The 27,361-nt window shown below is 41.7% G+C and overlaps 1 protein-coding gene across 1 annotated transcript in view; it reads left to right on the forward strand.

The window, feature by feature from the left end:
- Positions 1-16,988: 16,988 nt before the first annotated feature.
- Positions 16,989-27,361, forward strand: part of SLC27A2 (solute carrier family 27 member 2) — a 43,567-nt gene continuing 33,194 nt past the window's right edge. The window contains exons 1-2 of the mRNA XM_080809406.1: positions 16,989-17,648; positions 26,366-26,575. Coding sequence (XP_080665532.1) covers positions 17,171-17,648; positions 26,366-26,575 — 688 coding nt within the window. The 5' untranslated portion in view covers positions 16,989-17,170. The remainder of the gene's footprint in view (positions 17,649-26,365; positions 26,576-27,361) is intronic.

Below are 27,361 nucleotides of genomic sequence, written 5' to 3' on the forward strand. Positions count from 1 at the left end.
AGTGGAAACTTCACTAAATATGAAATAAATGCTTTTTTTTTTTTCTTTCTTTTTGAATACTGTTTGTAGTAACTGAATGTGAAATAATTTGAACATGTGACATATCTATCTTTTTAAAACATATAATGTATTATTTGTTTCTGGGGTATGGGTCTGTACTTCATCAGTCTTACACAATTCACAGCACTCACCATAGTACATACCCTGCCCGATGTCCATCACCCAGCCATCCCATCCCTCCCATTGCTTTCCTCTCCAGCAACCCTCAGTTTGCTTCCTGAGATTAAGAGTCTCTTACAGTTTGTCTCCCTCTGGTTTTATCTTATTTCATTTCCCCCCACCCAAAGATCCTCTGTTTTGTTTCTCGAATTCCTCTTATCAGTGAGATCATATGATTATTGTCTTTCTCTGATTGATACATTTCACTTAGCATAATACCCTCTAATTCCATCAACATCGTTGTAAATGGCAAGATTTTTTTTTACTATGACTGCATTTATATATATATATATATATATATATATATATATATATACATACACACCAGATCTTCTTCATCCATTGATGGACATCTAGGCTCTTTCCATAGTTTGGCTGTTGTGGACAGTGCTGCTATCAACATCGGGGTGCAGGTGCCCCTTTGGATCACTACATTAGTATCTTTAGGGTAAATACCCAGTAGTGTGATTGCTGGGTCCTAGGGTAGCTCTATTTTCAACTTTTTGTGGGACCTCCATACTGTTTTCTAGAGTGGCTGCACCAGCTTGCATTCCCACCAACAAGGTAGGAGGGTTCCCCTTTCTCCACATCCTCATAAACATCTGTTGTTTCCTGAGTAGCTAATTTTAGCCATTCTGACTGGTGTGAGGTGGTATCTCACTGTGGTTTTGATTTGTATTTCCCTGATGCCGAGTGATGTGGAGCACTTTTTCATGTGTCTGTTGGCCATTTAGGTGTCTTCTTTGCAGAAATGTCTGTTCATGTCTTCTGCCCACTTCCTGATTGGATTACTTGTTCATTGGGTGTTGAGTTTGATAAGTTCTTTATAGATTTTGGATACTAGCCCTTTATCTGATATGTCATTGGCAAATATCTTCTCCCATTCTGTTGTCTTTTGGTTTTGTTGACTGTTTCCTTTGCTGTGCAAAAGCTTTGGATCTTGATGACGTCACAGTAGTTCATTTTTGCCCTTGTATCCTTGCCTTTGGCAATGTTTCTAGGAAAAGTTGCTGCAGCTGAGGTCAAAGAGGTTGCTGCCAGTGTTCTCTTCAGGGATTTTGATGGACTCCTGTCTCAAAATGAGGTCTTTTATCCATTTTGAGTCTATTTTTGTGTGTGGTGTAAGGAAATGGTCCAGTTTCATTCTTCTGCATGTGGCTGTCCAATTTTCCCAACACCATTTGTTGAAGAGGCTGTCTTTTTTTCCATTGGACATTCTTTCCTGCTTTGTCGAAGATTAGTTGACCATAGAGTTGAGGGTCCATTTCTGGGATCTCTATTCTGTTCCATTGATCTATGTGTCTGTTTTTGTGCCAGTAGCATAGTGTCTTGATGATTACAGCTTTGTAATAGAGCTTGAAGTCTGGAATTGTGATGCCACCAGTTTTGGTTTTCTTTTTCAACATTCCTCTGGCTCTTCTTGGTCTTTTCTGGTTCCATATAAATTTGGGGATTATTTGTTCCTTTTTTTTTTTTTTGGAAAAAAAAGTTGATGGTATTTTGATAGGGATTGCATTAAATGTGTAGATTGCTTTTGGTAGCATAGACATTCTCACAATATTTGTTCTTCCAATCCATGAGCATGGAGCATGAAATGTTTTTCCATTTCTTTGTGTCTTCCTCAATTCCTTCATGAGTACTCTATAGTTTTCTGATACAGATTCTTTGCCTCTTCGGTTAAATTTATTCCTAGGTGTCTTACAGTTTACGGTGCAATTGTAAATGGGATTGACTCCTTAATTTCTCTTTCTTCTTTCTTGTTTTTGGTCTATAGAAATACAACTGATTTCTGTGCATTGATTTTATGTCCTGACACTTCACTGAATTCCTGTGTAAGTTCTAACAGTTTTGGAGTGGAGTCTTTTCGGTTTTCCACCTAAAATATCATATCATCTGCAAAGAGTGAGAGTTTGACTTCTTCTTTGCTGATTCAGATGCTTTTTATTTCTTTTTGTTGTCTGATTGTGAGGCTAGGACTTCTAGTACTATGTTGAACAACAGTCATGAGTGTGGTCATTCCTGTCATGTTCCTGACCTTAGGGGGAAAGCTCTCAGTTTTTCCCCATTGAGAATGATATTCACAGTGGGTTTTTCACAGATGGCTTTGATGATATTGAGGTATGTACCATCTATCCCTACACCGTGAAGAGCTTTGATCAAAAAAGGATGCTGTTCTGGGGCACCTGGGTGGTTCAGTGGATTAAAGCCTCTGCCTTCGGCTCAGGTCATGGTCTCAGGGTCCTGGGATCGAGCCCAACATCGAGCTCTCTGCTCAGCAGGGAGCCTGCTTCCCCTTCTCTCTCTGCCTGCCTCTCTGCCTACTTGTGATCTCTCTGTCAAATAAATAAATAAAATCTTTTTTTTTTAAGATTTATTTATTTGACAGAGAAAGATCACAAGTAGGCAGAGAGGCAGGCAGAGAGAGAGGAGGAAGAGGCTCCCTGCTGAGCAGAGAGCCGGACATGGGGCTCGATCCCAGGACCCTGGGATCTTGACCCGAGCCGAAGGCAGCGGCTTAACCCACTGAGCCACCCAGGCGCCCCAATAAAATCTTTTTTTAAAAAAACTGTTTAAAAAAATAAAAACTAATAACTTTAACTGAGGGTCTGTGTTTAAAATAAAGCATATCAGAGCGGAAGTGGGAAAGGATGGGTGAAATAGGTAAAGGGGACTAAAAGTACATTTATCATGATGAGCACTGAATAATGTATAGAATTCCTGAATAACTATTTTATACACCTGAAAGTAATATAACACTGTATGTTAACTATACTGGAATTAAAGTAAAAAACTTAAAAAAAGGAAAAAAAGAAAAAGAAAATACTAGACACCAATAAATACATAAGTAAATAAATAAACAAACAAACTAAAATCCATGAGTCTATACCCATCCTTAAAAAGAAAGAGAGGAAAAGAAAAAGAAAGGATGCCAACCAATGCTTGTAGTAGGAATGATAGAAATAGAAAACCATCATTTTAGAACCACTGTAGAAATAATAGATTCAGGCAAGAATCATCAAAGTGTGCTTAAATCACTGAGTGAAAAATTGGGGCATAAAGGAATATTTATACAGTCTGAAGGTATTGCTTCACAGAATATATATGAATTACAAATAAAAATACAATGAATCTGGCAGTTAGCACTTTGACTAACTGATCAAACTTAATACCAGACTTACTAATGGGACAATCCAACAGCAGTTGCCTTTTGATATGACACACTGAGGATACAAGTCACTTCTGTGGTATTCCTGTCAAAACTTCATGACCTGAGTCTAACCTTGAGGAAATATCAAGTAAACCCAAACTAAAGAACATTCTATAAAATGCCTGGCCCGAAATCCAAAAATTTCAATGTCATAAAAGCCTATAAAAAAGCTGGAGAGCTGCTCTTGATTAAAGGAAACAAAAGAGACAGATAACTAACTACGATGTGTGTGATCCTTGATTATCTCTTGGGTGATTATAAAATTCTAATAAAAGATATTATTGAGATAATTGGGGATATTTGAATAAAGTCTCATGTTTGGGGATAATATTAAATATATTAGATGATAGAATTGTATCAATTTTAAATTTCCCAAGTGTTATATCTCTATTTTAGATACACTAGAGCATGCTCTTGTTTTTATAAGATACAGGCTGAAGTATTTAGGAATAAAAAAAATCACAATATCTACAACTATCTCTGAAATGGTTTGACATGATCCTATCCATAAATATTTTGTGTGTATCTCAAAAATATAAAAGCACCTTAAAAAATAACAATATGACATGCAGTTTTTAAAGCTTCCCTGGAGGGGCCCCTGGGTGGCTCAGTGGGTTGGGCCTCTGCCTTCAGCTCAGGTCATGGTCTTGGGGTCCTAGGGTCGAGCCCCGCATCGGGCTCTCTGCTTGGCAGGGAGCCTGCTTCCCTCTCTCTCTCTCTCTCTCTCTCTCTCTGCCTGCCTCTCTGCCTACTTGTGATCTCTGACAAATAAATGAGTAAAATCTTTTTAAAAATAAATAAATAAATAAATAAAGCAAGCTTCCCTGGTAATTCTATTGTCCAACTATAGATCAATACTATATAAATGATAAGCAAAACTAATCTCAGAAGTCAAATCTGATAATTTGGTCATGGCAGCTTAGAGCACTGCGTTAACAAAAGAAAATGAAACAAAACAAAAAATTCTGATATATGCTTAGGCTCAACCAAAGAGAATGCTAAGATTGATTGGCTAGGTCTGTCTTGGTATTCAGAAGGTCCCTATATATTATCTGGGTCACACTATAAGCATGAAACAGGGATGACACAAAAGAGCAAGCTATAGGCTAGAAGATAAAAAGGAGATTCTAGCATCACCAGTGGAGTTCTGAATCTATCTTGGGTAACTGACTTCCCCATACTTGAAGAAATCAGGACCAGACTTATTTTCCTAGTTACTATGACTAAAATTATAATGAAACAAAAGCCACGTGTGGTGGGTGAGAGGTGCGTGTATATGTATTAAGCTTTGAAGAACTCTTTGATCATAACAAACTCCACTCATGTGGGTAGGAAAGAACTATAGGGAGGAGCTCTTTAGAGTAACAGCCATTTTTTTTTAAATGTATGAGTAGATGGGGACTATTAGCAGAAATGAAAATGATAAGAAAGAGTCAAATGGAAGTGCTAGAAATAAAAAACACAATACCAGAAATGTAGAATTATCTAGATAGACTTATTACAGCTGAGGGGGAAAGAAAAAAACTCAGCAAAACTTGAAGATAGGTCAAGAAATTATACAAACTGAAACGCAAAGAGAAAAAAGTGAATAAAAAACTGTGCATCCAAAAACTGTTCCACAATATCAAATGGCCCAATATATGAATAATTGGAATCATAGGAAACAAGGAAGGAAGGGAGGGAAGGAGGGAGGGAGGGAGGGAGGAAGGGAAAATAGGGCAGAAGAAATATTTGAAGAGATAATGACCAAGAAATTTTCCAAAATTATGAACGACATCAAGCCATAGACCCAGAAGTTTACAGAATGCCAGACAGGATAAATTAAACACACACACACACCCTTAGTCTAACTGCTGAAAACCAAAAATAAAGAGAAAATCTTGAAGATATCCATAAAAAAATAAATAAATAAACTATGTATGAAGAAACAAAGATAAGAATTACAGCAGTCAGAAACGATGCAAGCCAGAAGACAAGAAAGTGGCATCTTGAAAGTACCACAGAATTAAACTAACATACAAGCCTTCTTTTTTTTTTTTTTTAATTTTTTTTATTTTAATAAACATATAATGTATTTTTATCCCCAGGGGTACAGGTCTGTGAATCGTCTGGTTTACACATTTCACAGCACTCATCATAGCACATACCCTCCCCAATGTCCATTTCCCCACCACCCTCTCCCATCCCCCTTCCCCCCCGCAACCCTCAGTCTGTTTCTTGAGATTGAGTCTTTTATGGTTTGTCTCCCTCCCAATCCCATCTTTTCATTTTTTCTTTTCCTACCTCCCCCCAAACCCCCCCACCTTGCATCTCCACTTCCTCATATCAAAGAGATCATATGATAGTTATATTTCTCCGATTGACTTATTTCGCTAAGCATGATACCCTCTAGTTCCATCCACGTCGTCGCAAATGGCAAGATTTCATGTCTTTTGATGGCTGCATAGTATTCCATTGTGTATATATACCACATCTTCTTTATCCATTCATCTGTTGATGGACATCTAGGCGCTTTCCACAGTTTGGCTATTGTGGACATTGCTGCTATAAACATTCGGGTGCACGTGCCCCTTCGGAGCACCACGTTTGTATCTTTAGGATATATACCCAGGAGTGCAATTGCTGGGTCGTAGGGTAGCTCTATTTTCAGTTTTTTGAGGAACCTCCACACTGTTTTCCAGAGTGGTGGCACCAGCTTGCATTCCCACCAACAGTGTAGGAGGGTTCCCCTCTCTCCGCATCCTCGCCAGCATCTGTCATTTCTTGACTTGTTAATTTTAGCCATTCTGACTGGTGTGAGGTGGTATCTCATTGTGGTTTTGATTTGTATTTCCCTGATGCCGAGTGATGTGGAGCATTTTTTCATGTGTCTGTTGGCCATCTGGATGTCTTCCTTGCAGAAATGTCTGTTCATGTCCTCTGCCCATTTCTTGACTGGATTATTTGTTCTTTGGGTATTGTGTTTGATAAGCTCTTTATAGATTTTGGATACGAGCCCTTTATCTGATATGTCGTTTGCAAATATCTTCTCCCATTCTGTCAGTTGTCTTTTGGTTTTGTTAACTGTTTCCTTTGCTGTGCAAAAGCTTTTGATCTTGATGAAATCCCAATAGTTCATTTTTGCCCTTGCTTCTGTTGCCTTTGGCGATGTTCCTAGGAAGAAGTTGCTGTGGTGGAGGTCAAAGAGGTTGCTGCCTGCATTGTCCTCAAGGATTTTGATAGATTCCTTTCGCACATTGAGGTCCTTCATCCACTTTGAGTCTATTTTCGTGTGTGGTGTAAGGAAATAGTCCAATTTCATTTTTCTGCATGTGGCTGTCCAATTTTCCCAGCACCATTTGTTGAAGAGGCTGTCTTTTTTCCATTGGATATTCTTTCCTGCTTTGTCGAAGATTAGTTGACCATAGAGTTGAGGGTCTATTTCTGGGCTCTCTATTCTGTTCCATTGGTCTATATGTCTGTTTTTGTGCCAGTACCATACTGTCTTGATGATGACAGCTTTGTAATAGAGCTTGAAGTCTGGAATTGTGATACCACCGACTTTGGCTTTCTTTTTCAATATTCCTTTGGCTATTCGAGGTCTTTTCTGGTTCCATATAAATTTTAGGATTATTTGTTCTATTTCTTTAAAAAAAATGGATGGGATTTTGATAGGGATTGCATTAAATGTGTAGATTGCTTTAGGTAAAATAGACATTTTCACAATATTTGTTCTTCCAATCCATGAGCATGGAATATTTTTCCATTTCTTTGTGTCTTCCTCAATTTCTTTCATGAGTACTTTATAGTTTTCTGAGTATAGATTCTTTACCTCTTTGGTTAGATTTATTCCTAGGTATCTTATGGTTTTGGGTACGATTGTAAATGGGACTGACTCCTCAATTTCTCTTTCTTCTGTCTTGTTGTTAGTGTAAAGAAATGCGACTGATTTCTGTGCATTGACTTTATATCCTGACACTTTACTGAATTCCTGTATAAGTTCTAGCAGTTTTGGAGTGGAGCCTTTTGGGTTTTCCACATATAGTATCATATCATCTGCAAAGAGTGATAGTTTGACTTCTTCTTTGCCGATTTGGATGCCTTTAATTTCTTTTTGTTGTCTGATTGCTGAGGCTAGGACTTCTAGTACTATATTGAACAGCAGTGGTGATAACGGACATCCCTGCCGTGTTCCTGACCTTAGCGGAAAAGCTTTCAGTTTTTCTCCATTGAGAATGATATTTGCGGTGGGTTTTTCATAGATGGCTTTGATGATGTTGAGGTATGTGCCTTCTATCCCTACACTTTGAAGAGTTTTAATCAGGAAGGGATGCTGCACTTTGTCAAACGCTTTTTCAGCATCTATTGAGAGTATCATATGGTTCTTACTCTTTCTTTTATTAATGTATTGTATCACATTGATGGATTTGCGGATGTTGAACCAACCTTGCAGCCCTGGAATAAATCCCACTTGGTCGTGGTGAATAATCCTTTTAATGTACTGTTGGATCCTATTGGCCAGTATTTTGGTGAGAATTTTCGCATCTGTGTTCATCAAGGATATTGGTCTGTAATTCTCTTTTTTGGTCGGATCCTTGTCTGGTTTTGGGATCAAGGTGATGCTGGCCTCATAGAATGAGTTTGGAAGTTTTCCTTCCATTTCTATTTTTTGGAACAGTTTCAGGAGAATAGGAATTAATTCTTCTTTAAATGTTTGGTAGAATTCCCCTGGGAAGCCGTCTGGTCCTGGACTTTTGTTTGTTTGGAGATTTTTGATGACTGTTTCAATCTCCTTACTGGTTATGGGTCTGTTCAGGTTATCTATTTCTTCCTGGTTCAGTTGTGGTAGTTTATACATCTCTAGAAATGTATCCATTTCTTCCAGGTTGTCAAATTTGTTGCCATAGAGTTGCTCGTAGTATGTTCTTATAATTGTTTGTATTTCTTTGGTGTTGGTTGTGATCTCTCCTCTTTCATTCATGATTTTATTTATTTGCGTCCTTTCTCTTTTCTTTTTGATAAGTCTGGCCAGGGGCTTATCAATCTTATTAATTCTTTCAAAGAACCAGCTCCTAGTTTTGTTGATTTGTTCTATTGTTTTTTTAGTTTCTATTTCATTGATTTCTGCTCTGATCTTTATGATTTCTCTTCTCCTGCTGGGTTTAGGCTTTCTTTGTTGTTCTCTCTCCAGCTCCTTTAGGTGTAGGGTTAGGTTGTGTATTTGAGACCTTTCTTGTTTCTTGAGAAAGGCTTGCACTGCTATATATTTTCCTCTCAGGACTGCCTTTGTTGTGTCCCACAGATTTTGAACTGTTGTGTTTTCATTATCATTTGTTTCCATGAATTTTTTCAATTCTTCTTTAATTTCCTGGTTGACCCATTCATTTTTTAGAAGGATGCTGTTTAGTCTCCATGTATTTGCGTTCTTTCCAAATTTCCTCTTGTGATTGAGTTCGAGCTTCAGAGCATTGTGGTCTGAAAATATGCAGGGAATGATCTCGATCTTTTGGTACCGATTGAGACCTGATTTATGACCCAGGATGTGGTCTATTCTGGAGAATGTTCCATGTGCACTAGAGAAGAATGTATATTCTGTTGCTTTGGGATGGAATGTTCTGAATATATCTGTGATGTCCATCTGGTCCAGTGTGTCATTTAAGGCCTTTATTTCCTTGTTGATCTTTTGCTTAGATGATCTGTCCATTTCAGTGAGGGGAGTGTTAAAGTCCCCTGCTATTATTGTATTACTGTCGATGTATTTCTTTGATTTTGTTATTAATTGGTTTATATAGTTGGCTGCTCCCATGTTAGGGGCATAGATATTTAAGATTGTTAGATCTTCTTGTTGGACAGACCCTTTGAGTATGATATAGTGTCCTTCCTCATCTCTTATTATAGTCTTTGGCTTAAAATCTAATTGATCTGATATAAGGATTGCCACCCCAGCTTTCTTCTGATGTCCATTAGCATGGTACATTGTTTTCCACCCCCTCACTTTAAATCTGGAGGTGTCTTCGGGTCTAAAATGAGTTTCTTGTAGGCAGCATATGGATGGGTTTTGTTTTTTTATCCATTCTGATACCCTGTGTCTTTTGATTGGGGCATTGAGCCCATTAACATTCAGGGTAACTATTGAGAGATATGAATTTAGTGCCATTGTATTGCCTGTAAGATGATTGTTACTGTATATTGTTTCTGTTTCTTTCTGATCTACTACTTTTAGGGTCTCTCTTTGCTTAGAGGACCCCTTTCAATATTTCCTGTAGAGCTGGTTTGGTGTTTGCAAATTCTTTCAGCTTTTGTTTGTCCTGGAAGCTCTTTATCTCTCCTTCTATTTTCAGTGATAGCCTAGCCGGATATAGTATTCTTGGCTGCATGTTTTTCTCGTTTAGTGCTCTGAATATATCATGCCAGTTCTTTCTGGCCTGCCAGGTCTCTGTGGATAGGTCCGCTGCCAATCTAATGTTTTTACCCTTGTATGTTACAGACTTCTTTTCCCGGGCTGCTTTCAGGATTTTCTCTTTGTCGCTAAGACTTGTAAATTTTACTATCAGGTGACGAGGTGTGGACCTATTTTTATTGATTTTGAGGGGCGTTCTTAGCATCTCCTGGATTTTGATGTTTGTTCCCTTTGCCATATTAGGGAAATTCTCTCCAATAATTGTCTCCAATATACCTTCTGCTCCCCTCTCTCTTTCTTCTTCTTCTGGAATCCCAATTATTCTAATGTTGTGTCGTCTTATGGTGTCACTTATCTCTCGAATCCTCTCCTCATGTTCCAGTAGTTGTTTGTCTCTCTTTTGCTCAGCTTCTTTATTCTCTGTCATTTGGTCTTCTATGTCACTAATTCTTTCTTCTGCCTCATTTATCCTGGCAGTGAGAGCTTCCATTTTTGATTGCACCTCATGAATAGCTTTTTTGATTTCAACTTGGTTAGATTTTAGTTCTTTTATTTCTCCAGAAAGGGCTTTTATCTCTCCGGAGAGGGTTTCTCTAATATCTTCTATGCCTTTTTCGAGCCCGGCTAGAACCTTGAGAATTGTCATTCTGAACTCTAGATCTGTCATGCTACCTATGTCTGTATTGATTAGGTCTCCAGCCTTCGGTACGGCCTCTTGTTCTTTTTTTTGAGGTGAGTTTTTCCGCCTTGTCATTTTGTCCAGGTAGGATTTGCTTTCTCCTGCTGTGGAATTCCGCTGTTCTTGGTGACTGAAGTTGGTTTTGGATGGTTTCTTGTTGATCTTCTGGGGGAGGGGCCTGTTGTAGTGATTCTCAAGTGTCTTTGCCGCAGGCGGAATTGCACCGCCCTTGCCAGGGGCCGGGCTAAGTAATCCGCTCGGGTTCGCTTTCGGGAGCTTTTGTTCCCTGAGCGCTTTCCGTAGAGTTCCGGAGGACGGGAATGAAGATGGCGGCCTCCCAATCTCTCGGCCCAGAGGAGCAGAGAGCTTGGGGTTCCGCTCCTCAGTGCGCTCTCAGAGCAAAGCGCCCAACAGTCCCGCCTCCCTGGCTTGCGGTCGCGCCTCGAGGAAAGCAGTCAATTGTTGGAGCTGGAGAAAAGCGCCGGGTCGCTTTTGTCTCCGTGGCCTCCGGCCACGCTCCGAGCCCACCCAGCCTGCGACCGGCACAAGGTAACCCCGGGCTTAGAGCTCACTCCTCGGCTTTGTCGCTATAGCCGGCTTCCCCGCTCTAATACCTGCGAGCTCTGCGGCACTCAGACACCCCCAGTCCTTCTGTGACCCCGCGGGTCCTGGGGTTATGCTGACCCCGCCTGGGTTTCCCCCCAGTTTAGCCTCTGGAGCGATGTCTCCCAGTGGAGCCGACTTTTAAAAGTCCCGGTTTTGTGCTCCGTCGCTCCGCCGCTTGCCGGGTGCCGGCCCCTCCCCCCGGGGACTATCTTCCCGTCGCTTTGGATTCACTTCTCCGCAGGTCCTACCTTTCAGAAAGTGATCGATTTTCTGTTTCTGGGATTGTTGCTCTTCTTCTCTTCGATTTCCCGTTGGATTTATAGGTGTTCACAATGGTTAGATAAGCTATCTAGCTGATCTCCTGCTACCCGATGTCGTCTCAGCCTGCTACTTCTCCGCCATCTTGACTCCTCCCCCCACATACAAGCCTTCTTTACCCAGGGAAAAGACCATTCAAACTTGAAGGTGAAAGAAAGACTTTTTCAGAAAAACTAGAGCTGAAATAATTCATTGCCAGAATAGTTACAGCTCAAGAAATGTTAGAGGAAGCTCTTCAGGCATAAGGACTGTGACATCAGACAAAACTTGAATCTACGCAAATAATGTTGCCATGTAAGTAAATGCTAAATTATGAGTTATAATTTATTAGTTAAAAGAAGTTAGTTTTCCACAACTGCTATATGTAGCAGTCAGAAGAACTCAAATGAAGACATTATAATCTGAAATAAACAGAAAGATAAGATAAGCTAATTAATGTGTTTTACCATGTCCGTAGTCCCTTTAGAGGAAAACTGCCAAGTCTCTACCAGTGAGTAAGACTTAAGTACAGGGACCATGTTTATGTAATGAATCCGGAGACTCCATTGGCCTCTCTATTCCCAGCTCCATGAGTGCCTACAAATCACACAGCTGAGTGGACCAGGACTATGCACCTTACTCAATTACAGGAATCTATAAGCTGGAAAGCAGCCCCTGGATATATAAGAATTCTATATAGTCATGTTTATGGGTCATTTTTGAGGGCTACCAGATCTACTCAAGAATACAAGCTAGAAAACAGGGAATATAATTGAACAAAAAGGAAGGTAATGGTGAAAGATCTGCAAGGAGAAGGAAGTAATCACATGTTGTTAGACCACAGAAGACACGAGTTTAAACAGAATTGATGGGACAGGCAGGAGAAATAATTTACAGAACTGAAGGGAAAATTTGTGGCAGAAACTACAAAACAGGGATAGAGAAAAGCTGAATCACCATGACAGCAAATGACCCATGAGTTTTAAGTTCAGGGGTCAATAAAGCGATCCCAGACCGTGTGGGAAACCAGACTCCCAGATCACAATTTTACTTCCCGTGAAGCCTATTACATGAAGATTCTTATTGTTCCAGTAAACTCAGTAGGACTTACTTTAGATCTTCATACTTTTTTCTCTTTTGTCAGCTGCTGGACTTTTGACCCACTGTGCCACCCAGTCCTGAGGTAGGAATCCTAATTTATGTGAAACACAATGTGACTTAGTATATTAGTTTCCTAGGACTACTGTGACAAATTACCACAAACTCATTAGCTAAAACCACAGAAATTTTTCCTCTCACAGTTCTAGAGGACAGAAATTCAGAACCAAGTTATTGGCAGGGCTGGTTCCTTCTGAAGGCTCTGGGAGAGAATCCATTCCAGCCCTCTCTGTCATCCAGTGGCTGCCCACAATCTTGGGTATTCCTTGGATTAGAGAGGCATCACTCCAATCTCTGCCTCCATTTTCACATCCCCCTCTCTTCTGTGTATCTTCCCACCTTCCTTTCTCTTTTAAAGACACTAATCATTGGATTAAGGCCCATGCTAGTACAGGACTATCTCATCTCAGGATCATTAAGTTAATTATTTTCCCAATAAGGTCACATTCACAGATTCTGCAGCTCTACTAGTAAATATTTTGTGTGTGGGGGCGGGTGGTGGTGGATGGATGAGGAGGCATCATTCATCCATGACACCTAACTATGAACTGAAAAAGAGGTTTTAGTCCCTGCTCCACAATTAACTTACTTGCTGTGTGTGACCTTTGGCATGTTGGTTAACTTCCCTGAATCTTATTTCACTCATCTGAAAATGAGAATACCTGCCCAGCCTTTTTTCCTATGAAGTAGTGTGTATCTAGTACACTTAAAATAAATGCTAAATGAATAAATTAATAAATGAGTGATTGAATAAATGAATTCACCCAGAGGTGTTTGGTTTGCCATTATGAAACAAATTTCTGGCACTCAGGAGAGAGGTTAGGGCTGCACACTCAGACTCGGAAGTCTTCAGCATCAACAGGAACAAGGGAGACCACCTAGAGAGAAAAACAGAAAAAAAGGTGAAGAAACAACCCTATGAACCTTACCAGTTAAGAATCAGACAAAAAGATACACCTGAAACTAAAACAATAAGGTGTGTCAACTATACTTCAACTACCAAAAAAAAAAAAAAAAAAAAGAACTGGACAAGAAGAAGATAATTCAAGAAAAGGTAAAGTAAAAGCAAAGAAACCAAAAAGTAAAGAATTAACCAAGCCACCCAGGGATGTAGAAGAGTGACTGGGAAGGGGGCCTGTGTCTTGTAATGGGATGTTGAAAGGAGAGAGAGCTGTTTAATAAGCAGGAAAAAAATCTTGTGAAACACACATACCATCACTAGAAGCACCAATCATTTCACTAGGATTTTTCCCTCAATTAAAATTCCACCCTAAATCAAAGGCATTCTGGTCAGAACTACTGAGAACAAATATCTTTTTTTTTTCAACTTGTATTTTTTTTTAAGATTTTATTTATTTATTTGACACAGAGAGAGAGATCACAAGCAGGCAGAGCAGCAGGCAGAGAGAGGGGGGAAAGCAGAGAGCCCAATGCGGGGCTCAATCCCACAACCCTGAGATCATGACCTGAGCTGAAGGCAGAGGCTTAACCCACTGAGCCACCCAGATGCCTCTCAACTTGTATTTTGTCTTGATTGTGTAGTAAGCAAGCACAACTGGGATGCCAAAAAAAAAAAAAAGAGGAGGAGCCCTGCTCCCTCATGTCTAATACCAACAACCTATTGTCCCCAGTCTCTCCCCTCTTTCATTTCTCCAAAAGAGGGGCCAATCTCAGCATATGCCATCCCCACTGACCTTTTACCATTTCCCTCTCTGAATAGCTACACACCTGTAAACCTGTCCCCAAAGGCCACCCATGCTGGCTATTCCACAGGCAGTAGGCACCCTTTGTTTCAAGAAATGTGATTGATTTATGGAAGGCAACACAGTTGGAGATAACCCTTCTCATAAGCCATTGAATGAGTTAATTACAAAATTCCTATGTGTACTAAGTAAAGTCACAAAACGGCAGGCTTCATAACATACAAAACACATCTTTGCTGACTATAGCCCCTGCGCATTCACTACCTCAGAGCCTACAAAATTAACACAAGGTACCAGCATCAACATTTTCTGGTAAATTTGAGGTGAGTTAGGTCAGCCACTATGTAATGGACAAGCCCTTGAACCCAGGTCCTCTGACTTCAAGACTCATACTCTTTTCTGCGACTTTATTCTGGAAAGCTGAATTCTATGTGGGAAAGGCAAAACTAACAGACACAAAATCAAAAGCCAAGCTGTGTGGTGGGTTTATAAGTTCAGGACAAGAAATAGATCCTCATGAGTTCCAAGATGTATAGGATTAACTCTATCCCAGCTTCATGGGTGAGTCTTGATTAGCTTAAGACAATCAACATTACTGTTCCCTGGGCCACAAAGACTGCTCTGGGGATGGGCCCAGAACCCAATTATTTTCTTTAAATAAGAACTAAGAAAAAGATTCTTATATTTATGTCTGAAGTTGACGTGAGAATCATGTAGCCCAAGGGTTGGCAGGCATCTTTGGATGATGAGGGAGAGCCTACACGAGAACAGAGGAGGTGGAGCAAAGAAATGATGCAAGGGAAATGGGGTCCAGCTCTTAGCACGTAAGCCACAAATGAAGGCTCATTCGGAGCCTGTCCTACCCCTGGACTCTGACTGAAGTTGCTGCTTAAATTCCTATTTCTACATAAGCCAGTTTGGTCTTGTCTTCTCTCACTTGCAATTGAAAAACTACGGATGCACAAGGCTACAGTGGTCCTCACAATAAGAGGGAAGAAAGGGAGCTTTTGCAGTAATCCAGCACTCCACAAAGTACCATTCAAAGACGTGGCAAGAGAGATCTAGGAGGCTACTGAAGCGACTAGTCAAGGGGACAAGGGTGGCATCAGGACGTCAAGGGAGGGCTGGCTCTGAGCTTCAACATGAAAGAAAAGGTGCCCACAAGAATGGTTTCTGTCCTGACCCCGTCTTTGATTAACACTATAGGCCACTCCTCAGGGATAACCAAGACCCCCAACCCATCCCCAGAGAAATGATGCAACCAGTCACTTGAGAGTAGCGGGATCTGCCATGAAAGATTCAGGAAAAGACAAGGAAGGAAAGGTTGCTTGAGAAGGTCCCAGGAGTAAAAACAGGGCGGGAAAAAAAAAAAAAAAAGGAGCAGGGAAAAAAAAAAAGGAGCAGGGGAGGGGGAGAGATTGTAAAAAAAAAAAAAAGAAAGAAAGAAAGAAAAGAAAAGAAGATTGCTGAAAAGAACATGGATAGAAACCTAGAGAATAAGAGGGCAACATAAGGTGTTGCTAAGGGAAGGGCCCCAGGGCCAAACAGATACCAGTCTCAAAACCCATGCGTCGCTTACTAGCTCTCTTAATTTACCCCAGTGTCCCTTTCCTGTCTGTAAATGAGCACAAAAGTTCCCCCTTTAGATGACTGTGATGCTCCAAAAAAAATATATTACAGGAAACCCCCTAGCAGAGTGTCTGGCAAGAGTAGGTGTTCATTACTTGTAGCTATCCCGGAAGAATAAGACGATGAATGTAGGAGGACAGGAGAGGAAGAAAGAACACTGCTTTACTTAAAGACTGACCCTCTTCAGTAGCAAGCAGCAAGTATTCCCTTTATAGAAGGAGCACTAAGGGAAATTAAGAGACGATCACACACACACACACACACACAAAGGCTTTTGAGAAATGCGAATGTTTACTTAATGTCCTCTGTGCTGTAATGTTCTCTGATAGAACCCCTTAGTAAATGTTGAATTAGGCTAACACTAGTTGAAAATCTTCAGCATACAAGAGAGAAAAATCACTTAGAGCAAAATATTAAAAGTCAAACAAGCAAACAAACAGATTAAAGTCTAATATCGCCAGAGCTTGATTTCAGCTGGCAGAGTGTGGCCCTGCCTCACGTCCAATCTGGACTGGCTGGGTCCTTAACGCACAGCCCAGGGACTGGAATGGATGGAGGTGAAAACCGATAATGCTTCTTTTCAACCTTGAAATCCTCACCACGGGAGACCACCCAGCAACTAGGCTAGGGGAAGGGCGGGGTGGGGGCGGCAAATCTGAAAAACAAAGAGAAATGAGGTGGAAAGCCTCTGGGACCAGGAACGGACGGGTGGGAATCCCAGGTCGCGGTAGCACCTGGTACGCGTTACTAATTAATAACCAGACTCTCACATTTATAAGGCGCTTTACCGATACTAAGTCACTTCTATAAGGCACTCCGCGGGTGGCAGCAATAAGTAACAACCTACGCCTACATTATCTCCTCTAATCTTCCCAACGTCCGCGAAGTGCGTCTTGTCATCACCATTTGACAAGGAAACTGCGGCTCCTCGGTCACAAGACAGAGACCCGACGTCGCGCCGAGCGACGGCCGAGACCCCGGCGAGCCGCCAAGCCGCCTCTCCGGCCCCAGGAGGACCGCCAGGCGGGCGGGGCGCCCAGGTGGCTGCACACCCACAAGGGGGCGGGGTCAGCCGGCCTCTCCCTCCAGGCGTCCCCGCAGTCCACACACCGCTCCACCTGCCCGAGAGCCCGCTTTGGTGTCGGCACCCCAGGCGCCCCGCTGTCGCCCCAGCCTCGCCGCGCGCCCCCGCGCAGCCAGTACGCCGTCCGCCCGGAGCCCTCCCCGCCGCCGCGCTGCACGCCCAGAGCGCACCCACTGTCCTCGCGGGGACAGGGGGCCCCGCCACCGTCATGCTGCCCGCCATCTACACGGCACTGGCGGGGCTGCTGCTCCTGCCGCTGCTGGTGAACCTCTGCTGCCCCTACTTGTTCCTGGACATGCGTTTCTTCCTGCGGCTGGTCGGCGTGGCCCGGCGGGTGCGCAGCTACAGGAGTAGGCGGCCGGTGTGCACGCTCCTGCACGTCTTTCTGGAGAAAGTGCGCCGGATCCCGCACAAGCCCTTCCTGCTTTACCGCGACGAGACGCTCACCTACGCGCAGGTGGACCGGCGCAGCAACCAAGTGGCGCGGGCGCTGCAGGAGCACCTCGGCCTGCGCCCGGGAGACTGCGTGGCTGTCTTCATGGGCAACGAACCAGCCTACGTGTGGCTGTGGCTGGGGCTGCTCAAACTGGGCTGTGCCATGGCGTGCCTCAACTACAACATCCGCGCGAAGTCCCTGTTGCACTGCTTCCAGTGCTGCGGCGCGAAGGTGCTACTGGCCTCGCCAGGTGAGCCCCGGGGAGCGCCGGCCCTGGCAATGGGCTCCTTCGCGCCGTGACAAACGCCGCTGCATGGTGTAGAGTAGAGCTTTGGAAAGGGAAGTTGGGGGTTGGGGCGAGGTAGGAAAAGAAAAAACTTGAAAAAAAAATGAAAAGATGGGATTGGGAGGGAGACAAACCATAAAAGACTCAATCTCAAAAAACAGACTGAGGGTTGCTGGGGGGAGGGGGGACGGGAGAGGGTGGTGGGAAATGGACATTGGGGAGGGTATGTGCTGTGATGAGTGCTGTGAAATGTGTAAACCTGGCGATTCACAGACCCGTACCCCTGGGGATAAAAATACATTATATGTTTATTAAAATAAAAAAAAATTAAAAAAAAAAACGGGGTAAACTTAACGACAGCCAAGTTACGTAAAGGGGATGGTCCCTTCAAGAAAATTGCCAGCAATTTCTAGTTGCCTGAGCAAAGAGATAACTTAACCTCTTAGTAATTGGAAAACTTTTAAACCTATTACTTTACCTTTTGTTTCCAAAGAAAGTTATTATCACAGTGATCTTTTTACCACTGGGCCGGGGACACTTAAATACTGTTTACCTGCATAGTACTTCAGGCTCCCTGTGAGGGATGTCAGGAACTGCAGAGATTGGTTCTATTGAACAAACAAAGGCCCTGAAGGGTGATATTGATTGCCCAGAGTCACATAGTGGGTTAGCAACAGAGAGCTGGGGACGGAACCCACATGTTTTGTCTTGTTTTGTTCACTTCCAAGGCACTTACTCTACTACACCACCTGAACATCAGTACATAAAAGTGAGACTTTTATGGGTCAGTACATAAAAGTGAGACTTATATTGGAAATTCTGGCATGGCTACCATTCAACAGGGTTTGATTCTGTGCTTTGAACTTCAGCCTTAGGGCCTGTGGAGTAGTAAGAGCTCTTGAATTCCCACTAGCTGTCAGATTCTGGAGTCTAGGCAAAAGACCAGCACCGTGGCATTTATCATGAAGATTGATCCTGTTGTCATGAATTTTGGTGACTTTTGATAAAGCTTAACAGGGCTCAACCCTGTCAGGAATATCAGTACCCAATTACAGCTTTGGAATTTACTCTACAGAAGCACCCATCACTCAGAAAATATGACGTTCTCTCTGTAGTACATTTCAGGTCCTACTCCATAAAAGGGTATGATGGAAGTAATTACATGGAAACATTGCCTTCAGCTATATCCCGTATTGATTTTGTCATTGATAGAAAACAGTTTTTTGGGCTGATAGTTTTTCAAGCAACTTCCCAAACAGAATATGGGTGAGATAGGAAAACATGCTGGAGGACCCCCAAAATAGTACATTTCCTCTGTTGCCATTTATGCTAACAATCAGATCATCATTAAATTAGTTCTTCTACTAGAAGGCTATCCTAGGTCTCCTTCATCAGCTCACTGGCCAGGCCTACAGTGCATGGCTCAGCATACCTGTGAAAGGCTCCCTTAGGAGCCTTAGCCTCTTTCATAGGCTCTAATAACACTTAAAGATACTATCTATTATAAGACTGAGATCCAGAGATCTGTAAAATAGTCCAGGTTACTTTTGACCTGGTTTTGCAAGGTTGCAAAAAATAAAATTGGACCTCCTTTGAACAATGGGATGAAGGAAAATGCCTTCGATAACTTTCAAAAGCGTTGCGTCCTTATAATGGTGGAGCGTTTCATTAAAACACTAGTGTCAGGACCAAGGAGAAGTCTTGTCAGACAAATTTGAGGTCAGGTTGAGAAAAGCAGATGGACCAACAACTTAATTTGATAGCAAGGAACATTACGGAGTCCTCATACAATTACCTTGTGCAAGGTACAAGCTAATTGCCATGATAGGATAGGGAGGAAAGAAGAGGAGTTTGTTCAAGGATCTTATAGTCCAGTAAAAGAACTAAGCCACATATACAAATGACTATCCAGGAGGATGTAAAATTATGTTGAGTCTGCTGAGAGAGATACAAAGTGCTGGGGTCGGGGTGGGGGCTGGTGAACAGAGGGTGAACGCTTCTGAGGACATTAACAACTGAGCTTGGCAAGTGCAGTTGGGGACAGAACATCCAGGCAAGAGAACCCCGAAGCAGTTTTCATCAGGCTCATAGCACAGATGCTTCATTAGAGTTTTACTGTGTGAGGACAACAGCAGGCTGGACTTAAATAATGGTAATTTTTAAAAGCTGTTTACAAAAGGGACTCCACTGTAGAGAAAATAAGGACTCAGAGAATTCAAAGAATGGTCAACAGCAGTGACCTCACTTCCATGGAGGGAGATGATTTTCCAATGCCAACTTTAGTCAAGGGTCAAGACATACAGATACCCATCTCCACTCCTCTTTCTGGGCTGCTTAAGGAATAACTTAGATGCCTTGCCTCAGTGTACTTTGTCTCAAAGGCTTAGAATTCTCTCCTGTATCTTTGAAGAAGGCTCTAGTAATACCTAGCACGTAGTAGTCACTCAACAAATGTTTGTCAGATTAATGAGTTCCATTATCCTGATTGGCTGTGACAGGCTTTCTTCTCTGAAGTGTGAGAACTGTTGCGTCAGGCATGAGGACATGAAAAATGTTGTAAAAAAGTTAAGTATATCCCGATTTGAGAAAATCCATTTAGATCCAGCTCCCTCCAAGCCCAGCCTCACCCTACCAGACTTGTTTACCTCGAAGTTTACCTCTGGCAATGGAGTGTAGGAGAGAGATGCTCTCATGGGGTCTCATTGCCAGAGGGGAAACTGGTCATGAGCATAGGATGGGCTAGGACTGTAGTCATGAGGGTCTCTGCATAGGATGGTGGAGGACAAAAGCCTAGGAATCAAATGAGTAATGTACTCGGAGTCTGGGATCCCAAGATGCCCAAGGTCTGAACAGAGAGCTAGCTTAAAGAGGCTCTCTAAAATTTTTCTTCTTGCCTTCCTCATAACTAAAGGTTGCAAGGGGGGTTGTATATCTCCATTCAAAATAAACTACTGCATTGCCAGTGTATTTGCAAACACTAACAGCTCTTTTTCTTTAGAAACAAGGAGGGAGTGAAGGTGTGAAAACAAAAGCCACTTTAAACCAGGTGTTATTGTTATTGAAACTGAAGAAGGTTAGGGTTCAGATTATTCTGCACGTTGAATGTAAGTGGCCAGTATCTGAAAAGGACCTTCCCACGGCCTCTGACCAAAAATAAGGAAGCCGATAGCTAGTAGAGAGGTGGCAGGTTTGCTTATGGATACCAATTATGTAAGTCCTGATATGACCTAATAGCCTCCTAACAAAGAATTAACCTTGATTCCAGGGCTATTTAGAAAGCAAGGGTTCCCGTAAGTAAGAACTTTAAGAGAAATGAAAATAGTATTACAAAGCTATATACATGCATACAGGTAAGAGGAGTGTTTATTTCCCTGTTAAAGAACCTATTCCAGGGCGCCTGGGTGGCTCAGTGGGTTGAGCCTCTGCCTTCAGCTCAGGTCATGATCTCAGGGTCCTGGGATCGAGCCCCACATCGGGCTCTCTGCTCAGCAGGGAGCCTGCTTCCCCCCCCACCACCGCCTGCTTCTCTGCCTACTTGTGATCTCTGTCTGTCAAATAAATAAATAAAATCTTTAAAAAAAGAAAAAAAGATTTACCTATTCCAGGTGGGGCTTAACCTTCATTAAACATGTTTCTGACCTTAGGGCGATTTATATTGTGTGGGGAGGGGGAGGGGTAAATGCATGCCTCTATCTGCAGGGTGTTCTAACACATATGATGTTCACATATAGACCAGACTGACTATAGGTTATTAAATGCTGTAATTTCCAAACTGCCAATGTTAAAAATGCAAAATCACAGTTACAAATGGCATTTGAAAACCTGCTTTCAGACTGTCTCCAAAGATTGTTAAGAACCAGTTTGTGCTTCAGTTGCCTTTTTGAGTGAAGAAAAGATAAGCCTTCAATCCTGACTTGTGCACCTACCAGCCATTTCACAATCATCCTGAGATTTTGATCAAAACACAGTTCCTTTCACGGCCTCCTTTTCAGATCCTACTTTGTTGATAAACATTTGGAGTGTTTTCTAACTCAGTCAGATACTCATTCAATGAGACAATCGAGTAGCAGAACTAGCTGCTAGATTGAATGCCTTTCCCATCAGAAAGCTGCAGCGTTAGCCAGTAGCACCTTGCCACCTTGGTGACGAAGACTGGTTCAGCTCGCCAGCTTGTATGTCTCCCTGCTCTCTAGGAATGGGCCATGTGTTCATAAATTTCTCTTCTTCTCTTATTTAAGAAAGAAAGAAAAAGAAGGAAGGAAGGGAGGGAGGGAGGAAAGATGGAAAGAAGGGAGGGAGGGAAACTTCATATGCTACCTTGATTTCTTTTTTCTTTTTTTAACAAGGCAGATTTTAAGGGAGGGGAAATGTTATCCCTCAATATTCCCTCACTCAAGTATGCACTGCTTTCTCTGAGGTTCTGTTTCACTCCACAACTTAAACCTAGACTAACGTGGAACCAACAGATCTACTCTATACCATTCAGACCCCTTTCTGTGAATACTGTTTCTCACACCTAAGCTTCAACAAAGCTCAAGGTTATGCTTTTCAAAGAAGATGAACAAGAGATTGTCAATGTTGCCCTTCAAAGGTAGATCCACGTGCTTTATTTAACAAGAACTAAGCAGAAGGACAAGTAGGCAATATCCTCTAAAAAGTAAGGCACTCTCTCAAAACTTGAGCCCGAATGGCTAGTATAAGGATGCAGCAGGAATCCCATAAACCCAATATATTTCTGTTTATTTTGTATGTATCCTTCCATACATAATCTCACTGAGTTTCTGTCTTCATTTGTAGAAACAGGATGACTGTATCAGTATTACCGGGTTCTCGTGAAAATTATATGACGTGATATATGTAAAGCTACTATACAAACTGTTCTGTACAAATGGAAACATTAAGGCTTTGCTATCAGTAAGGATGCAAGGTATAGTGGGTGTTGTTATGGACTACCCAAATGCGCCCTTCAGTACTGACATGCTCATTCCTCCGCTGCTGGGAACATGGGCAGTGGAATCTCTTAGCCAGGACCCTCTCCAGGACTTGCCCTTGCTTCAAGAGAGCCACTGTGCCAGAGTACCAATAGGATCAGAGAATCAGTTGAGCGAGGTCACTGTGTGGCTGCATCGCTGTTCAACCTTGCCCTCTATCTAGTCTGCTTCCCTTGCAACCTGACAGGTGTCATTGCCAAGTGGACTCCTGCATGTAAATCTCAGAACAGAGAGTTCTCAGAAACTCAGCCTGGGCCAAGTAGAGCTTTTGTGTCCTGGTTGGTTGCCACTTTAAAGTAAGCAGACTTTACAGTAATAACACACACATTGGACAAAATTTGTGAAGGAGAAAACATATAGGTCCAGTTGTATTTATAAAGGGCTTAAGGAAAGATACTAAATATCAAGTAGCTGGTTAATAGAAATCCAGAATGTCCTTTGAAATTTCAGTTTTTATATCAGCATCTCTAGTTTAAAGGAAAAAAGGCTGCTGCCATTGGGTATGTTAGGTGTGTCCTAATATGGTTGGTGACACTGGAATCTCAAGTCAATGCCCAAATGCAAATTCTACACCAGCAGTGCAGAGGACATGTAGGGAAATTGTTGGGCAGGGTCAATGGCCTTCCCTTCCGATGAGATGACTTCTACGAAAGGTATCACAAACTAAAGGCCTACAGAGGGCTGGATAGCAACATGAGTGCAGTAAAAGATGCCTGATGCCAAATTGCTTGAACTGTGATCTAGCATGACACCAACTTAATTACATTTCCTTTTACCTTTTTAAAAAGTGGAATGTAAATTTCAGGCTGAAAAGTGTATCATGGCCTTACCTGCAATCCATTTGCCCTGACTTACACCAGGGACTTGGTCCCTACCTACATTCTAGACTCTTCTCCCAACCTTCTTTTCCCCAGTCAACTTTAGCCACTTTCAGCTACTTTGACACCATGTTGTTTGTTTGCCTCTGGGCCTTTGGATAAGCTGTTCACTCTGCTAGAAACAGGCTCGGTCAATCTCAGTTGGTCTTCAACTTGCCAACTCCTGTTCATCTTTCAGGTCTCCACTTAGATGATACTGCCTCTGGGTTGTCTTTGTGCCCCTCCCAAAACGCCGTATCCCCTCTTGTGACACCTAGGACACCTTACTTTAATGGATGACTTCTTTGCTTCCTCCCCCATTAGGCTCTGTAGAAACAGGGACAGTATCTGTTTCGGTCACCATTATATCCCGTGCTTAGAAACGTGCCTGGCACATAGGAAGCACTATTCAAACAGATGTTGGATAAATGTTGGGAAAGAGGGAGGCAAAGGGGAAAGACTAATCAAGGTGAATTACAACACAGTATTTGAGTATATAGCTTCAGGGGAGGGAGAGGAGATTTTGTAATTCTTGATCCTTAATCTCAACATTTTCACCAATAGAGAAGAAAAAGAACAAGCAAGTCACACAGTGTACTAATACTAATGCACACCCCTGTGGGAGCACCCCACTTGGCAGGGGAAGGGAAGGAAACAGAGAGAAGTGTTGCCAAGGCTGAGTCTTGAAGGATGAGCTTGAGTTTTCCAGGTGATCAGGATAGAGGATGGCACTCAGAGCAGGTGAAACTATCTGGACAAAGGTCATGAGATGTGGGAGTATGGGTACATTCAGTTCACATAGATCGATGTGGTTAGAGGAAAGGGGATAAGAGATGGTACTAGGAGATGACATCAGTAAAGTCCCCAGGGGTTAAACTGTGAATGAACTCAGGACTTCACATGCTGCATAAGGAGAGTAGACTCTACCATAAGGGATTAGCAGCCATTGAAAGATTTTAAGCAGGGCAGTAATAAGAAATCATAGTGTAGCTGCTAAGTTGGAAGCAGGGAAAGAGTAGAGGCAGGGAGATTGGTCTGGAAGCCTATCGGGAAGATCGATAAAGAGGACCTGAACCAAGGCAGTGGCAAGGGGTGGGGTGTTACCATTGCAGTTTTTATAAGAGGAGTATTTTTGGGTTAATATTTTGAAGTGCTGGAGGACTAGAAAGCAATCTGATCTGATGGAGATGGAAAACAGTTGAAGCCAATAGAATCTTAAAGGATGATAGCCAATAGACACACAAGGAGAAAACTCTTCACGAAAGGAAACATGATTATATAATGTGTTACTCTGCTCTGCAGTGAATAATATTTACATAGTCATATTGACCCTGATTATTGGTGCCCACTTCTAGAGCCAACCCGTAAACAAAGCTGGGAAGATGGAATTACAGTCTCAGAAAAGATGTAAATTCTATGAACCTAGACAACATAAAGTGGGGAAGTGGGGATAGTGACTATTGATGGATGGGGGAGAACAAGGGTGGGGATCAAAATTGATAGGTCGAGAGGTAGCAGGAAAAGCACATTATTTGGTGATACAGAGGCAATTGTTAGAAGAAACAGATTTTTAAAACTTGAAAGTGATCGCCTCTAGGTGGCAGGTTTAGTTTTGAAGAGGCAAGGGGAATGGAACTGTTGGTTTTCATAATAAACTCTTTCGTACTATTTGATTTCTTTTTACCAGGTGCATGAGGCTTCTGGTTAAAATGTTTAAAAACATTTTTTAAATGTATGTGGACTGATGGTATTTCTTGTTTTGATGGAGCCATCATACGTAAACACTTGAAAAACAAAGCATATAAGATGAATTAGGGATAGCCTCCCCAAGGTAATTCCCTAGTGTATTGGGTCACCTTCCTATTAAGAATGAGTATATTCAGTTCAGTTATCACAGGTTCGAGACAAATAAGCTGGAAGGCCATCTTATCTTGTGATTGAAGGGCACAGAAATCAAGCAGCAAACATGAAATGTGGTTTATGTATTAAATCAGTACCTTTTAAATTTTTTGACGTTGGCCTACAGTAGAAAAATGTATTTGTTTGTGACAGTATACACACACTCATACAACTGACTGAAAGCTGTTTTTAAAAAAGTAATATTTACCTCTTCCTATGTGTGATATCCTCTGAAAACACATTTCATTCTACTGGAATTTTTAAAATTTTGGTCACTTCAAATGATTTTAAAAATCCACCACTGTATTGTGACCCACAGTTTGAAAAACACTCTAATTGGCCCTGTTTTTTTTCTCCGAGCAGAAAATATGCTTATGAAATTTGGAGCTTCTTTCTCAGATGAGTTGAACTTTCCTAGGGAAACTATTTGTTCCTGATGTGTTAAGAAATATATCTGTATGTGTATATATAAAGTTGGCTTATGTCATCATTATTCGTTAGCATGGCTGCCTTGCTTTTGTTTCTTGTCTCCTACCTTAAAATTTTCTTTTTTTCTTTTTCATCATTGGGACACATATGTTGGGAATAACCAAATTCATTTCTGGAGTATTTTGAGACATATACCAGACATGCATATGTTACGCACTTATATATCTTGGTTTTTATCCATGTGTCAGTTTGTTTGAAATCTTCAACCAACTATCTGATGCTAGGAACCCATTAAAACCCAGCCTTCCCCCAAAACTTGGAATCTTGTGAAATTTCCAAATCTAGCAAATTCCATGCTTAAAACTGTATAACTATAAGTACCCCATGTCATGTCTACACATTTCAGCAAAAATTATGCTGGAAACAAAATCAATATGAAGCCTGTTGCACTAAGAGAACTTTAGTGGACTAACTTAATTCATTTGGATTTTCTTTCCACATTAAGAACTACAAGACGCTGTTGAAGAGGTGCTGCCAAGCCTGAAAAAGGATAATGTGTCCGTCTATTATGTGAGCAGAACTTCTAACACGGATGGGGTCAACTCTTTACTAGACAAAGTAGATGAAATGTCAACAGAAGCTATTCCAGACTCTTGGCAGTCCGAAGTCACTTTTTCCACTCCTGCCTTATACATTTATACTTCTGGAACCACAGGTAAAAATAAAGGATTCTCAAAGAAATGGACTTACCCTGAAGGAGTTAAATGTTGGGTTAGGTTTTCAAATGTTCTTTCCCTTGGCAAAACTTATCGGATATCTAATACTTTAGAGGATTTAGCTCTTTGCCTGTGGGAACTGGTCTTATTTCATAGCATGTGATCCTATTTGGGTGTCTCCAAGCTACCCGTATTTCCCCCTCGCTGGTATGTAGAAGAGAGAAAGAAGTTAGCCAAGAAGTACAAAAATAGTTATGATAATGGATGAAATTTGGCACTGAATAGGTTTTGGGAATTTTTTAAATGATGGTTGGATTTCAATTATCTTATATCCCAAGTCTATACATAATGTATAGCCAGTTATAAATGGGGCACCAAAGAATATGAGAGAACAATAACGGAGTTGTATTTACATAAATTCTTTGACCATTATCTTCCCATGCAACACTGACTGGGAGCTGTTTGGTGATGTGGGTGTAGAATGGCTCTAGCCCAGGGCCTGAAGTACTGTATTTCACCAAATCTAAGATACCTTCAACTATAAGCTGCAGCATAATTTTATGAGCCATAAAGAAAAAAACACTGCCAATTAACAGTGTTATTGGAATAACTATATGGAACAGGCAATATCAAAGATAGAATATACTAGGCACTCTCCTATAAGCTTCAGAGTCTTGTGTTCATACAATTCTCCCACCATCCTTAAGATGGGTACTGTTCTTATTCCCATTTTACAGATGCAGAAACTCATGCTTAGAGAGATTAAGAACTTCTCAAGGTAATTT

Source organism: Martes martes, assembly GCF_963455335.1.
Source record: "Martes martes genome assembly, chromosome: 7".
Classification (NCBI taxonomy): Eukaryota; Metazoa; Chordata; class Mammalia; order Carnivora; family Mustelidae; genus Martes; species Martes martes.